This window comes from Cydia pomonella, chromosome 13, assembly GCF_033807575.1.
Source record: "Cydia pomonella isolate Wapato2018A chromosome 13, ilCydPomo1, whole genome shotgun sequence".
NCBI lineage: Eukaryota > Metazoa > Arthropoda > Insecta > Lepidoptera > Tortricidae > Cydia > Cydia pomonella.
This window is the reverse complement of record NC_084715.1, coordinates 18,066,222-18,083,715: the sequence shown is the minus strand read 5'-3', so window position 1 is coordinate 18,083,715 and position 17,494 is coordinate 18,066,222. Positions and strand designations below refer to the sequence as shown.

General features: G+C 37.3%; 1 protein-coding gene across 6 annotated transcripts in view; it reads left to right on the top strand.

The window, feature by feature from the left end:
- LOC133524477 (calmodulin-A-like) overlaps window positions 1-17,494 on the top strand; it is a 356,565-nt gene that overhangs the window by 309,870 nt on the left and 29,201 nt on the right. For 5 of the 6 annotated variants that reach the window (XM_061860517.1, XM_061860518.1, XM_061860513.1 and 2 more), the window contains one exon: window positions 16,341-16,374. In XM_061860517.1, coding sequence (XP_061716501.1) covers window positions 16,341-16,374 — 34 coding nt within the window. Of the gene's footprint in view, window positions 1-15,871; window positions 16,265-16,340; window positions 16,375-17,494 lie in introns of those variants that run through there. The other variant, XM_061860519.1, reaches the window with a different exon arrangement.

Here is a 17,494-nt window from a genome sequence, read left to right as displayed (position 1 = left end):
CTACTGAATAGAGCGGGTCGATTGGATATAACAAAGTACGCTTATATGAAACGCTACTCCGGTGTGCGAGTGAGACAGTCAGGCCAATTTGAACTTGCATTTGACAGAAAACTGTCTCCATCAAACGCTACCAGTTCCATTGCCGGCCTCTTCGCTGCCTTCTATAGTGGTTCAATCGTACCTTGCTTATGAATAAAAAGGGGCGTGCACACCGATATTAGAGTAATATTGGAATCATATCAGTTAGTTGCGGGCGTCTCGCTCGCACAAATACATGCGTATAAGTGCGAAATGAACGCACGAATGACAGCTAACTGGTATCATTCCAATATTATTCTAAAATTGGTTTAATGTCAGTTGCACTTTCGAATTGGCCTACATAGCGATTTCCTTAGCCTGCACACCGGATCGGCGTGTGGGCCGGCATCTAGCTAATGTAAAGCCACCTCATTAGGTGCTTTTAGCCTTTTGAACGGCAAGAACACCTAAAGATGTGGTGAGAGAAAGCCGCGCGTCCCTCATGCACTGCACTAGCTTTACAGCTTGCATTGCGACCAATGTATGCCGCTCACCGCCCCGCCGGTCGCGTGGGTCCAATCCGCGGCCCTAGAAGACGTACTTTACATATAAACAAGAGCACGCGAGCATTTTGCGAGTTGTGTATGTGTACTTGTGTTATCTAGGCGCACAAACGGTTACAATAACAAGAAGTGTACACCGCGTGTGCAGTCCAACACGGGAGCACGGGTGCGATTCGAAAATAACGCGCTAGCGACGCATTACGACATTGATATTTTACCCTTTGAACGCCATAACAAAAACGTTACTCACATGCCAAGGTCACGTGCGCAAGTGAGCTTGAAAGTGCATGAGTATTACATTAGGGACTTTGACAGCGATTAAAACAGCTATAATCATTAATGTGTTCATGGCCCTTAAATCATGTCTAGTGACGGCGCCTTTAGGTGTTCTTGACGTTCAAAAGGTTAAGGGCGTGTGCTAGCTGGCCCTAGTGCACGGAGCGGGCAAACACGCGCAGGTGCCTTTGTAAGTAAAATCAGTCGCACGCGTCCGCGCCAGTTAGCGTTGCTCATACTGTAAGCCGCACGCCCGCTCCATGCACACGCGCGACGTTGCGGACGCCCTATGCCCTAAACCTTACTTGAAAGTGCTAAGGTTACTCTGACAGCGGCTATATCAGCTATAATGTATTTATGACGCTTTGAGCATAGCTAGTTACGACGCCTTAAGATATTCTTGGCCTTCAAAAGGTTAAGGGCGTTTGCTAGCTGGCGCGAGTGCACGGAGCGGGTGCACGCGCGCGGGTGCCTTTGTAGGTAAAATTCGTCGCACGCGTCCGCGCCAGCTAGCGTCGCCAGTTACTGTTTTTCGTTAACCCGCTCCAGCTAGCAAACTAATCGCAAATGGTCCGAGATTGGCGCAATAACCATGCATTCCCTTATCTGGATCTGGATGCACCTATTCACCATGCTTGCTTTAAAGTAACTTGTCGACTCGTCCTGATAATATTTGTGCGACCGTGAAGAAAATCTATGCCGTCACTTATTTTTCAATTTATATGAAATAAAGATGTTAAATGTATTCAAAAGTTTTTATTTAATAAGGTATGTATAAGTGCTCTGTGCATCCGCACCAGCTAGCGGTGCCCTTAGCAAACCAATCGCAAATGGTCCGACATTGGCGCAATAACCATGCATTCTCTTATCTGGATCTGGATGCACCTATTCACTAGAAAATGTATGCCGTCAGTTATTTTTCAATTTATATGAAATAAAGGTGTTAAATGTATTCAAAAGTTTTTATTTCATACGTATATATAATGGAACGAAATACAGCTACTATCTTAGCTTGGCAAACAGTTAAGAGTCGCTGATGCTTGTAATGTATTCACTGCGTTAATTTTAGGTTTAAGATTCTTTATTCTCACTAAGAATTTGACAATTCACTTACATGAGAACTTAAAACTACACAATTTAATCCTGCTTCATATGGCAAACGAAGGGAACGTTGCTTTGAACCGCGGCGCAATCTCAAATGTTTCACGTTTACACAATTTTCCTGCAGAGAGACAAAACAAGTATGTACATAGTACCTTTTTACGATTTATTTTATCGTAACATATAAACTTAGATTTATTTTCTTGCTGCTAATTATGGTACTCCATAAATACATTTACTTACCTACTTATTGCTTAGGAATCTTATTTCATGTTTAATAATAAGTTTATATAACGTTTCTAGCGGGACATAACGCGAACTTTAAAAAATATAATGCTTTTTCTACCTTTATCACTCGAATATGTAAGAGCAAGAGAGATAAATAGACGACACTTACTCGTTCAAGGTAACAACTCGTTTTATTGTCAAAGTTCCGAATTAAACAAACTTATTCTTCGGTGACATTTTTAAGCGTTTATAAGCGACTATACGGATCCAGCATTTGCCGCTCATTCGGTTCTCCTATTGCACGCAAGATGTCAGTACTAGAGAGGATTTGAAAAATCATAATTAAGTAGTTTAGTGCCATTTATTGAGCGGTAATAATTTAAAAATATATATAAATTACTTTTTCATTATATTTCAGGCATGCAAAGTGATGTAAATGGTTACAAAAGTAACCCTATATGAATGACATTTTTTAGTTCCAGTTTACGCCGCAGCGCATGATCAAAATTATTAATATCATCTTCCCTGGACACTTTCGGTCTTTGGTGTCATATAAGTAATTAATGCTTAATTGAAGACCTTCCAAATAGGATAAAACTCAATTGTATATACCACTAGTAAAAATTACCCAAACGGCTACCAAGGCTCCATCTAGTGCCAGGTAGAACAAACAAAGCGGCATTTACCACACTTAATTAACGAGGAAACTAGTTTTATTACCGCCCCTGCAAGCATTTGAGTGCAAGTATATATATATTAAAATACCTTATAAAAATGTCTTTTAAATGATATATATGGCTTGAGTATACAAGCAAGTTTCAGTGTTTAATAGCAGTATTTTTAATTCAAGCATATGTTTTATCAACTAATTCCAGCCCTGTACGTACTTAAACGTAAGTAGTGGTAAACAGAAATCTAGAATTTCTCATATTCTTTCATACAAAACACCTAACAACCGGCTACATAACAAGTACTTTGTAAAACAACCGTTTATATTGACAACTCTTTTTTTAAAATTGCTCAGTCCCTGCAAGTTATCCAAAGTTGGTGTCATACAATAAAATAATGCTAAGAGTAAACCCTTTCAAACGAGATATGTCTCAACAGTATACATCCATGGGACAAATTGCCCATTCTCCTTTACGGGCGTGCCTCGGCCACGAAAACTACTCCGAGTGGCAGCGTCAAGCGTAAAAAACAAATGACTCCCCTTATGACAATTATATTATGACCGCAACGAACGTGGTGCAAATTGCGTAATTAGTTACGAGTGATATAATACTACGAAACTGAGAGTCGGTGTGTTGTGTTTTTCACGGATGCTGCGGCGAAAACCAGCCCCTGTACATTCAGTCCCTTTTGCCTTGTTTTCTATCGTTTCACGTAACTTTACATAATACGTACAGGTATCTTTTGCGTTATTCCACATATGTACATATAATTATAATATAATAATTCAGCCTATATACATCCCACTGCTGGGCACAAGCCTCCTCTCATGCGCGAGAGGGATCGGCATATATGTACATAAATAAATAAATAAATAAATATTATAGGAGTCTCGCGTTAGGACGCCCTCGTCTCGACCTGCGTCCCCCACCCTCCGTTCTGCGCTTGTTCCTTGGATAAACGACGCTTAATTGGTTTTGACGCTACGAACCTTCTACACTACTAGCATTTCATTCCCTCCGCTTTTTCGTGGCCTACTGGTTTGGACGGCTGCACACGAAGCGCGTTTACGACTATTATATATGATGACAACTCTACAATAGAATTCTGAGCGTAGTGAGGAATTCAAGTGTTAACGCCCAAGGTGGAAATAATTTTGCTACCATGAGACACATACTGCTTTCCACATCACCTATAAGGAATGTATCAAAATATTATTTAAGCTAAAAAATAGTATGCAAAAAGTGCAGTGAAGAAAAGTGCCACTTTGATTCCTTCTAGCAGGGAAGAAAAAGCCCTTTTCCAAATAGGTGATGTGAAAAAATACTAATTATACTGCGGCCAGTTTGTTTATATCACGTCATTGCGCAACGCATCGTAGCCATGATGAGTTCCAATTTTAAATTATGGAATTTAAAATATATGTACCGTCAGCTGGGGTCGTCAGGTAAATCACATTTTAAGTTTTGTCCATATTCACCCCAGCAGTCCCTATTCACCCAAGTTGACAGTACCTATACTTCTAAGGTATTTGTCTACATACTCTAAACACAAAATAATATTTCATTTCGTTTCAAAATGACCCTCTTCAATCCCTATTCATTCATTAATGCGTACAAGTCATTTGAGTTGGCCCTTTCACTGGCCCCCATATTGTCTAGCCCTCTTTGTTCAATCAGAAAGCCCCACAATAGGAATACGTATACCAGTACCTACTATAAGTACTTGTTAACGTTCTATCCCAGTGTTGCCAGACTTAAGACAATTATCGTACATGTACGACAATTTGGGCTCCGGTACGATGTACGTTCTAATGAGCATTATTGTACGCAAACGTACGATAATTACAGCCCTTGGAAGATGCCACATGAAAAGTCTAGTATTTGAAGCAAAATATGATACTTTCCCTCAGAAATAGGCTAAAATAGCACCTTTTGGGTGTTCGGCTTCTTGGTGTAAGTCAAAAATGTCGAAATTTCCTGTAAACCGTTTGGACCTATCACGAAAATAAAACTGATTTTACTGTTAACAATGGTCCCTTATTATTTATTATATATAATTATTAATTATTTTATATCTATAAAAGTACCGTTAACTTCTACTAACCTTCCTCATTTTCAACACTCATTATTCATAAAACAGCCCTGAATTACTCCCACTCAATCAGTATTAAAGCCCATGTAATGTTTTACCGAACAGGGCGTGGCCATTAACGGCCGCTCTAAACGGTCCGCCGCTTTTCTTTAATCACTTACTTTCACTATTTTACTTTACGGTACGAGTATACGCCTTCCAGGTCAATTCGAAAATACACTGAAAACATGCATTTCGCTCGTACATGTATTGGTGCGTGCGAAACGCATGATAACTAAATGACACGATGCAAATATAATTCTAATGTCAGTGTACCTTAGGATTAGCTTTTAATGACATCATTAGGATATCGTTTTGATGTTAAATACGTGCGAATTGGCCTCCAGGTATATTACGCTGCTTGAACTATTTACTGACAACGATGGTCCCTTATAGAATCTAGAAAAGTACTGTTAACTTCCACTAAACTTCCTTATTTACAACCCTCATTATTCATAAAACAGTCCTGAATTACTCCCAGTCAATCAGTATTAAAGCCTGTGTAATGTTTTACCGAACAGGGCGCGGCCATTTTAACGACCGCTCTGAACGGTCCGCCGCTTTTCTTTAATCACTCACTTTTACGGTTTACGCCTTCGCTACGTTCGGTAAGCCGGCTTTCACACCTTTTTATGTGCCTTTATATTTAAAGCCAAATATATAATAAATAAAGACAAGTTATTATGAAATATTTTAGTAAAAATAAAAATAAGCGCTACGCAAACTTGTAGTAGTAAAACACTTTATTGTTTATCCCCTTAAGAGATCTCTTCCAGGTAACCTTTAACCAACGGAACGGATCACGGAAATGAATGCTGCGCTGGTCTGGATGTGTTACTCGGTTAGATACAATATACATCATAAGATGCAGGAAGGCCGATCACGCTGGTATGGCCATGTAATGCGCAGGCACGAACACCACCTGATGAGACGAGTGACGGATATAGACGAGGACAAGAGAGGCAGAGGTCAACTGGACTAGAACCATCTCCAAGGACATGACGGAGCTAGGCCTAACGCCAACTATGACTAAAGATCGCAGCAAGTGGCGATCATGTGCATGGGCCGACCCCAAATAGGGAATGAGAATTATGAAAAAAGTATAAAAAGTAAACATCTTTTTAAAAAGGATTACGATACTAGCTTTTTAATTCGTGAGTGGGAATTTGAAGGCATTTAAGCATGCAGACGACCGGTCTGGCCTACTCGTAATCCCGGCAATAATTGCGATGTAATCACATTTTAAATGTATCTTATACCTTTAAACGAGCAATTCTTGTATATATATATATATATTTCCGGGATCTCGGAAACGGCTCTAACGATTTTGCTGAAATTTGGTATATGGGGGTTTTTGGGGGTAAACAATCGATCTAGATTAGTCTTATGTTTGGGAAAACGCGTGTTTTCGAGTTTTCATGCGTTTTTCTTTCGACGCAGAATATGGTCGCTAATTTCGTGTTGCCGGCCACTGTCCGTCTGGTCCAGCGGGTTAAGACGCGGACTGCTAAACGAGTGTTACGGGTTCGAATCTCGCCCGATGACTAACTTTTGTTTTTTTTATATGTTCAAGTTTATTAATTTTTGAATTTTTATTGTTTTAGACAAGTTTAATTTAGTAAAAAAAATTAGTTAAGATTATCACCTTTACACCACCATATTACAATAAATAGTTATAACCGAGCAAAGCTCCGTCGCCCAGGTACTATTCTCTTAAATCAAAAACCACATAATATTATTGTATTATATTAACCACAAACAATCACATATCTCAAATGATTTAACAGCAGATTCCGCGAGTTCTGTCCACAAGATGATGGAGAGGCAATATATCAAATTTATCGCATCCGGTCTATGGATATATAACATCTGGAGATGCTTTCATAATAAATTGGGAACAATGATGGACTGCAACTGTTTAGGGGTTTTCTAACGATAAATAAGTAGATAAAGAGGGAGTAAGTTGTAGAGGTAGTAGTGAAAAGTGACGAGAAGAAATGATCGAAATAGCGCTAAACAGTACCAAACGATAAGACAACGCAATGTGATTCACGTACAACATGCCCACTATGATAAGTAATAAATTGAATTTAATTGATAATTAAAAATCAATTTAATAGATAATTTTGGTTCATTTAAATTTAATTTAATTATTTTTTATGTATTTTAATTATTTGTATGTATGTATGTCACTTTATTGCACATAAACAGGTTAACATAAAACAGACAAAACAAATAAAAGAAAAATGTTATGTACAAAGGCGAACTTATCCCTAAAAGGGATCTCTTCCAGCTAACCTTTGAGAAAATGCGAAAGGATCAAACTTTTGTTGAACAAATTTGTTGTTTTGTAATATGGATATCTTGTCCGAAATAAAAGCTGTTTATTCTTTTTAAACCAATATGCAAATATGCGAATCGAGGAACTAGAAAAAAACATTTAGAAAAAAAAAATATCCATACCTACGAAGGGAACCTTTTTCATAGCTCATGAGTGTAGTTTCATGAGATTATTATTTTATGTTCATCTCATCACAATAACTCATAGCAGACCTTAAATAGGTATAATTTTCTACTCTTCGACTTCATTGGTTCAATTAAGACTTCATATACCAAATTATATTGGGTGAGGGCGCTAGTGTGCCACGGCTAACATCGACTCTTACAAAAATAAACTTTAAAAATACTAAATAGTGCCTAAAAAGTGATTGAAATAAAACAAAATGGAAAAGACAAAGCGTTTTTCAATATACAGTGTGGACTTTAATTAATACAGCAAGTGTACGGAAATAATCGTTAATAAAGTGGTGCAAAACAAACATTACTTGTGACCGCGATTTAAAGAACTGGGATGTGGAATATCTGTCAGAACTTAATAAAAACGTGAAACAGTGTGAAACACATTACATCCAAAGACAATTGTGATATATTAATCAATAAAAAAACCAACTTATTCGAGAAAAAAAACACTATTTCATTATTTAATTTGTTAAATAAATCACAACTACCGACGATTACAACGCTATCTATCTCATCTTATGCGAACTATACAGTAATAAAGTAAACAAGATCAGGATAGATCGTTGATTTGTTGATACATTACTACTAGAGGGCGCGGAAATCAAATCTAAATAAGATGGATGACTTACATAAATTGATATCAGAGATGAGAACTGATTTAAACAAAAAGCTCACATCTATAGATTCACAATTTAATCAAATGGAAGAAAAAATTACTACAAAAATAACTCATCATATAGATAAAAAAATGGAAGAGTTCAACCAGGACTTGGGAAATATAAAAATAAAAATAGAAAATCAAGAAAAAAGACTATATACTTTAGAGAAGAGCAGCGTCCAAAGAAATGTTGTTATTTTTGGAGTCGATGAAAACGAAAAATCTTACTTCCAACTTCAAGAAAATATAATGGATATTTTTCGTAACCAATTAAAAGTGGAAATTCAAGAATATGAAATACAGTCGATTAGAAGGATGGGTAAAAAAAGCGGTCGCTCCAGGCCTATCTCAGTCGCGTTTACTACATTGGGAAAAAAAATAAAAATTCTCCAAAATAAGAAAAAATTGACAAACACGAATATATACATAAAAGAAGAGTTTCCTGCAAATATACTTAAAATAAGGGAGGATCTCAAAACACAACAACGAAATGAAATCGAAAATGGAAACATAGCTTTCATAAAGTATGACAAATTAATTGTTAAGAAAAATAATAAAGAAGCACATACCAACAAACGACCGTTGCCTACATCACCACCCCAGAATATACAGAGCCACCCAGAAGCGTCTAATAATCAGAATAGAAAAAACAAAGATGTAATTCAAACAAATAAGAAACATAAACCACATCAGATTAGTATGTCATCTTACGTAACTCGGAACAGCGACTGCGACGCGTGACGTCACGAGGCCCCCTCCACTTATAAGTATACTAATACAAACAATCATGAAAACCGAAATAAATATATTCTCCCAATACGGGTGGTCGCCGAGGGAGAATTAGACCAAAACCCTCCAGCAATACAAAACTCTACACAAACGATGAAATAAAAAAATAAAAAACCATATCTGAATATCTGCACTCTTAATGTAAGATCTATAGTGTGCACCACAAGACAAACTCAACTATTGCATGCTTTGGAAAATATAAATTGTGATATCCTGGGCCTTTCCGAGACCAGATATAGAACCACTGAAATATTCGAAAAGGATGAACATATTTTTATGTACAGCGGAAGCGAAAGTGGCTACAGTGGCGTTGGTTTTATGCTGAAAAGTCATATGAAACCATATATAGAAGAGTTTATACCTATTTCAGACCGAGTAGCCAGACTCGATATAAATATTCAAAACACAAAAATACACATAATTCAAGTCTACGCCCCGACAGAAAAATCGAAAGAGAACGTGACACAACTTTTCTACAACAACTTAAATACAGCTTTATTTAAAACAGGAGCCAATACAATCATCGTGGGTGACTTTAACGCAAAAGTAGGTACCGCTAAAACCGAAGATAGATGTATAATGGGCAAGTGGGACTATGATGCTAAAAGGAGCAAAAAAGGAAAAATACTAATTCATTTTTGTATAGAAAAACGCTTCCACATTATGAACTCGTACTTTAAGAAAAATAAAAAACAAAAATGGACGTGGTGTTCACCTAATAACAAAACATACAACGAAATCGACTATTTTTTAACCAATAATAAAAACAGAGTAAGGGATATAAATGTCATAAGCACCTCTCACCCCACAGACCACCGTATGATACGCGCAAAGTACGTAATTGATACCCAAACTAAATCAAGAAAGTCGTTCAAAGGTAGAGTAAACACCTTGACCCCACTGGAAAAACAAAATCTCGTTACTCATTTTACCGATATATCGACATCTCTTCCTATAACTAACGATGTACAACAATCATACAGCAACATAACAAACTCTATAAAAATGGCAGAGTCACTAATAAAGAAAGATTGCACGCACCCTTTAAATAGAGTGAGTATTTGCCCCTATACCGCTCAACTCATGGAACGTCGGACTTATTTAAAGGAAAAGAAAAATAAAACAAAAATTGAGAAAAATGAACTGTCAAAGCTCTACAGAAAAATAAAGCGAAAGCTGAAAAAACAAGAATACAATAATAAAATGAAAATAATTGAAGAAGAACTAGTGACACGTTGCTCTGTGAAAAAAGGACAAAAACGTTTAAATGATAACCGAAACTGGATTCCATCTTTAATCTCAAAAACAGGAGAAAGTGTATCACAAAGAAACGATTTAGTAGAGACTGCTACAATATTTTATGAAGACCTATATCGACACAGAAATCACCACACCACTGAGAAACTCACAACAAGACAATCCGAATATGAGTCTTTAGATGTTCCATTATTAATAGAAAGTGAAATAAGCCAGGCCATAAAATTGCTAAAGACTTCAAAGAGCCCAGGTAGCGATGGAATTACTAATGACATCCTAAAAAGTCTAATAGAGCCCCTAACTCCGATAATAACAAATCTTTTTAACCGCATCATAATAAGCGAGACAATACCATCAGAATGGGAAACTTCAATCATTACACTATTGTACAAAAAAGGAAATCCCAAAGATATTGGAAACTACCGGCCAATTAGTTTACTGCAAACAACATATAAGTTATTTACGCAAGTTCTCCAAAAAAGGATTATGCCAATCTTAAATGACAATCAACCGAAAGAACAAGCAGGCTTTCGTTCAGGATTTTCCACTACCGACCATATATTTACCGTAACACAGATAATAGAAAAGTTCCAGGAATACGGGAGAGAGCTTTACTTAGCTTTCGTTGATTATTCGAAAGCTTTTGACTCTATTTCACACGCAGCTCTTTGGAAAACTCTACAGCAACAGGGAGTACCATCTAAATACATAAATATATTAGAAGAGATATACAGAAGAGGGCGAGCTAAAATAAAATTAGAGAGAGAAGGAAGGTCTTTCAAAATACAGCGTGGAGTTCGACAAGGTGACCCGATATCCCCAAACCTATTTACTGCTCTCCTCGAAACTATATTTCGCAAGTTAGATTGGGAAAAAATAGGCATAAATATCAACGGCGAACTGCTTAACCACTTGCGATTCGCCGATGATATCGTCCTCATTAGCGATAACCACAAACATTTAGAATACATGCTAATAACACTGGACAAAGAGAGTCGAAAATGTGGTTTAAATATGAATATGGACAAAATCACAAATAGTAAGAAAATAGATACAAATATTATGGGAAATAAGATAGAGTACGTCGAAGAGTATGTATATTTGGGACGAAAAATAACGTTTAAAGAGCAGACTAAAGGAGAGGTAGAGCGTCGAATCAAAATCGCATGGAAAAGATACTGGTCGCTAAAAGACATCTTCAAATCTAACCTACCTATTACCCTAAAAAAGAAAGCTTTCGACACGGTCGTCTCTCCCACACTTCTTTATGGCTGTCAAAGCTGGACTCTAAATAAAGAAATAATACATAAATTACAAGTATTTCAAAGGGCAGCAGAACGAAGTATGTTAGGACTAAAAATACTAGACAAGGTTAGAAACACAGAAATAAGAAAAAAGACCAAGCTGGTAGACGTAGCTGACTTAGCCTGCAAGCTAAAATGGCGCTGGGCAGGTCACGTCGCCCGCGCGCACGACGGCCGTTGGAGCGAGCGCGTACTACACTGGTGGTTCGTGATAGACGAGTCGCGCCGCCGAGCCCGCCAGGGCCACCCGCGCCGTCGCTGGAGAGACGACATAGAAGAGTTCGCCGGTGGCACCTGGACTAGACTCGCGCAAAATAGGAAATCGTGGTCATGCATGGAGGAGGCCTTCACCCAGAATTGGGTCCCCAAAAATTAATTAATTAAGTTATTTAGATTTTAAACGAATTTTAACTCTGATGATAAATGATAATCGATTCTATACAGGGTGATTCAGGAGACGTGAGCAGGATCAAGCTTGAGCATTCAGTAAGTTATAAGCAACTGTTTCGTACCAGTATTTGTAAGATTAACGTTCTTTTATTTTTTACTGTTCAAAAAAAATGTTTTAATTTATTTACGCCATGTATGGTCACCCTCTTTGTTTTATCCATAACAAGTGACAAATTGAATGTCATCGGAGTCTGGTTACTTTTGAAAAATCGTATCTCACTCAAGTGTGACATTTTGTTTTCTTCATAATCAAACTGCTGTCATAACGGTTAAAGAGGTTTTATCTTTCTTAATTAAGTGTTGTAGGGTGTACATGATTGTAGATTATCAAATTTGTCCTTCCCAAAAAGTTAAATGACAGAAATAAAACGAGATTGTTTTACTTAAATATGATGATGAACGGTTCATTAACATTTACTGATTGTGTAGGCTTAGTCCTGCTCACGTCTCATGAATCACCCTGTATATTGTAATTGTTTGCTTGAATTTTACGTTTTTGTGGGAATAAATGGCTTTATTATTATATTATTATTATTATTATGTCTCTTACAAATTCTCGGGACCATGTGGTCCCGGGCATTTTGAAGGCGTGCGTGGGGCCGAAGCCAACACGTAGAGGCCCCTTGTAATAAGACAATTTACTTTAAAAGTAATTTGACACCAACCGACGATTATCCCTGTTCACACTATAGCAGTGCACCCAAGGACAAGCCCCGGTTAGTAAAGGACTATTGTAAAAAAAAGGGTACCAAAATAAACCGGGCTATTGGGTTGAGTTGCAAGTGGACTGGTAACCGGGACTATGGAGAATACTATGGCACCTGCCCTGATCATATGTTTTTAAAAACACGACAAAATGGGCAGGTGGTGACTTGCCAACTCACAATATGGGTCCCCGAAAACGGCCGCTCGCACGGAGCGACAAGGGGACAACATTGCGTGAGCGGCTCAGGGTGTGGAGAGGTGTACGCCGCTTTCTACCCAGTGGCTGTAAGCAGCCACTGTGCCAACTCGCGTCTTGCAAATTTCACTTCCACCCTGCGAGCATATAGCTCTGACACCCCACTCTGGACGGCCGGTAAAGGCAAGCCAGAGGTGAGAGTCCTGCGGCCCCTGCTCAGTGTTCACTCCAGCCGGCCAATCAAGGCAAGCCGGAGAGAGGGGCCTGACCGACTCTCGGGGGTATGGGACCCAAGGGACGTCACTTCCCATTCAGCTCGCCACAAGCTGCCCTGGGGGTAAATTATTATTATTATACCAAATTATAATCGCAAACTTTTCACTATGGGCTCCGGACTCGACTATAATGACTTCATTATGAAACGCTGTAGTGAACTATAATGAATTTAACCAATCACGTTAACGCCATGGTTAAGAGGACAAAATCAAACGAAAGCAGCTCAGCATGCTTCGTGGCCTATGAACACGGTACTCGACTGAAATGTACTCCACTATGTCACGTTTGCATAAAATATTATAACAGCTGATTTTGCTGTTCTGTCCTCAAACCGAATTGCGCGTGATGGAGAGGTAATATATCAAATTTATCGCATCCGCTCCATGGTCATATAACATCGCTATCATAATAAATTAAGAACAGTGAGAAATCGCAACAGTTTATGGTTTATTTGCAACAATAAATAAATTGTTTTATTGTTTATATTGTAATAAATTAATACTACAGGGAGCGGTACTGAACCTTTTTTTTTGAGGGCCACAATGACGGTTTTTTTTTCATTCAATATGACGTTGCAAACAGCGTACTGTGACTGTGACAACCAGATACCCGCGGTATTTCCAGACCAATACGACCTTCAAACCTTCAAGAACAGAACATATTCCTATCTTAAAATTCCGGCAACACACTTGCAACCCCTCTGCTATTTTCGTTTGTCGGCTGAGTCGGCTCGTTGGCCTTGTGTATTATAAAAAAAACTATGATATTTAATTTGTTTTCGATAAATCATAATCAGTTGATCATAAATCGACCGGGATATGAACAGGGATTACCTTTTATATTGCCGTCTGGTGAAACTAAACGTGAATCATTCAAAACTGTTATAATCGATTGATGTCTCGGATAGCGATTACGACTCCATCTATTGAAGTGATTGCTAAAGATTATAGTTCACAAACGTAGCGCTAGATGGCGTTATAAGTACCATTTAACGATTGATGAAAATAATGAATTGCTTATTTTTGTTTACTTGTTTTAGTATTGGAAAAAATGTATACGTGTTACTTTACTGTTCTCATTACATCAGCTCTTCTATTGACTAAGGTAAGCAAACGCCTACTAAAAATGTTAATTTGATCACGTTTTAGCCAAAGTCATATTTACTTCTTAATGATTTATACAATTTGTTTTGTATAATAAAGCAAAGTGCTCTCAATAAAGACTAACGTGTCATATTTTTATCACAAAATTATTAGAAAATTAAAATACAAAATAAAGTACCTATAACTAGATATGGAGTTAGGGTATGTTCTAATAAAGCGTTCGGCACGCAAGTCCCCCACTACTTTAACTGTGACAGTAACGGGTATTTTTTTTTTTTTGTACACGATGTGTAATTTACTGGCTTCCACTGTTACTGTCAGTCACTCTACTTGTCAACATATAATATTAGTTTACAAAATAGTGCGCATCTAGCCAAAATGAAATGTGATATAATTAAAACGTCAAATTACGTCACTGTTGATGTTTGATGCGTCAATAATATTCCCGCCAAAATTCGCTGCAGCATTGCCAACGTTGGGGAAATAACTCGGACGGTGCATCTATATTGACCGCATTTTTAGGGTTCCGTAGCCAAATGGGAAAAAACGGAACCCTTATAGATTCATCATATCCGTCTGTCTGTCCGATTATGTCACAGCCACTTTTTTCTCACATAAATTTGGGGGTTCCCCATACTTAGAACTGAAACTCAAAAAATCTTTTTTCATCAAACACATACGTGTGGGATAGATACCCCATATATAGATAGGTCTTTAAAAATGATATTGAGGTTTCTAATATCATTTTTTTCTAAACTGAATAGTTTGCGCGAGAGACACTTCCAAAGTGGTAAAATGTGTCCCCCCCCCCCCTGTAACTTCTAAAATAACAGAATGAAAAATCTAAAAAAATATATATGATATACATTACCATGCAAAATTTCACCGAAAATTGGTTTGAACGAAATCTAGTGAGTAGTTTTTATTTAATACGTCATAAAAAATTCCATCAAACCCATACGTGTGGGGTATCTATGGATAGGTCTTCAAAAATGATATTTAGGTTCCTAATATCATTTTTTTCTAAACTGAATAGTTTGCGCGAGAGACACTTCCAAAGTGGTAAAATGTGTGTCCAAAGTGGTAAAATGTGTGTTCAAAGTGGTAAAATGTTGAACAAGATCTAGTAAGTAGATTTTTTTTAATACGTCTTAAATGGCACGGAACCCTTCATGCGCGAGTCCGACTCGCACTTGGCCGCTTTTTATTATCTAAGCAGATTTTCGTGAATCCATTAGTCAGATACTGTTTTGACAGTTTAATATGATTTTTATGCTTGAAAATTAAATCAGGAGTCGTCAAAACACCTACCAGGATATTATGCATAGAGTACAAAATATTCACTAAGACGTCATGAATCATGTTGACCCTCCCTAACCATATGTTCTCTTACGCAGTTTATCCGAGAACCCATTGAAAGACCATTACAACAGACTTGCTATAAACACATGGTATACAACAATGCATTAAATACAGACCATTATTTACAAAATATTCATTGTGAACATGTCACGTTTTCACTTATTGCAGTAATAATGAATAATCTATATAAACACATTAGAGAACGCCCGTCTAGCGTCGGATGATTATAGCGCGCGAAATTCTGTTTTAAATATAGAATACACTTTATAATCACACTGACAATGTGTCGCGCGTGTCAACCGGCCAGTTCGATAACGTTCGATCTTTAAAAATAAAGCGTTCCGTTTTACAAAGAATAAAGTGGTTTAAAAAAACCAGACCAGTCGCCGAAATTTTGTTCGAACAAAAAAGGTTCAAAAAGGGATTGAAATGTAAAAGTTTTTTCTTCGATATTGGCAAAAGTTTCCGCGATAAAAGTTTTGGAGCGGGTAAAAAATTGTTCGTGTGTGAAAATATATCTGTTCTGTTTACGTGTTTGTGAAACATTTGTGAAATAAGTGGAAATGGCTAAAACTGTAGCGACTGACGATGTTTATAATAAGGAATATAGGAGATTGCGACGTTTGACTACTGATTTAGCTTCGAGACAATTTTCTGTGGGTGATTTAGTGCATTGATTTTTTATTTTTCTGTATGATGTTGAAATTTATTGTATTTTTTTGTTTCACGCAGTCCGAGTATGGCCTTACGGAGGAGCAGGTGGCAGGTATGATATATTTTTATTATATATCAGTGTTTCCTTAAAAAAAAAACACTTTCCTACATTTTTATTTTTTAATAAATGTTGTGTTTTTTCTACTCATAATCACGAGCTCTTGCGATTCTAATGAGATAAAAAAATATCCCAGTTTTTTTTTCCATTGTGTTACCATTTCCCTATACTTTGTATGGCGGTAACAAAAAGGACAGTTTGAAAGATGTAGGGAAATTTTGGGATACTTTTTCTCCTATAAGGAGGAAAAGGGCTGGCGATCCTGCCGGCTTAACCAAAGTGACAATCGCTATCGCTTCGACAACGAAACACTTTGTGTCTCTCTCACACTTTCATATTAGTGCGACAATGACAGTTGGGTTGGGTTTCGATCGCTACGGAGCGTAAGCGATTTGCACATTGGCTACACAGGCTGATTAGAAATAACACAAAAGTGGCAAAAAAGTCACATAAAAAAGTGGCAAACAAGTCACATAAAAGTGGCAAAAAAGTGTCAAACAAAGAAACGCTCACTTAGTCACACGCACACAACATCCCGTAAAACAACCCAACTATAGTAATGGTCCACAAGTTCAATTCGTATAATATTAAGCATGAATGCGAATTTTCTTTTTCGTTTAATTTTTCTCTCATTTAAGGAAATGTTTTGACTCAGTTGTCAATTATCACACCTAAACGGAAATATTCTAGTTAGTTTTGAGTTTGAGGCCATAGCTATGGCAGTTTGGACTATAGTCGGATGGCTTTTCTGTATCTAATCTAAACAGTTTTAGTGATAATAATTTGTAAGAAATAAATTAATATTTTTGGCATACCTACCTAATCCCCTTTTCGCCTTTATTACTTAACATCCAATAATTGGTTTAAAAATTTACACTACAGAATATTAAGTAGGCAGTACCGACCTACTATTTTCGTATATTTATGTACGTACGTTACGTATGTACAGTCAACCAATTTGATTCCTAGGCCACTATAGAACCATGCCATAATGACATCTACGACAGTGCTTATTGAGTGATGCGTGTCAAGTATCTAGTAGTTAAAGCGACAAGGTTATATAGTGGCCTAGGATCCAAATTGGTTGACTGTACATATAGCCATACATTTGACG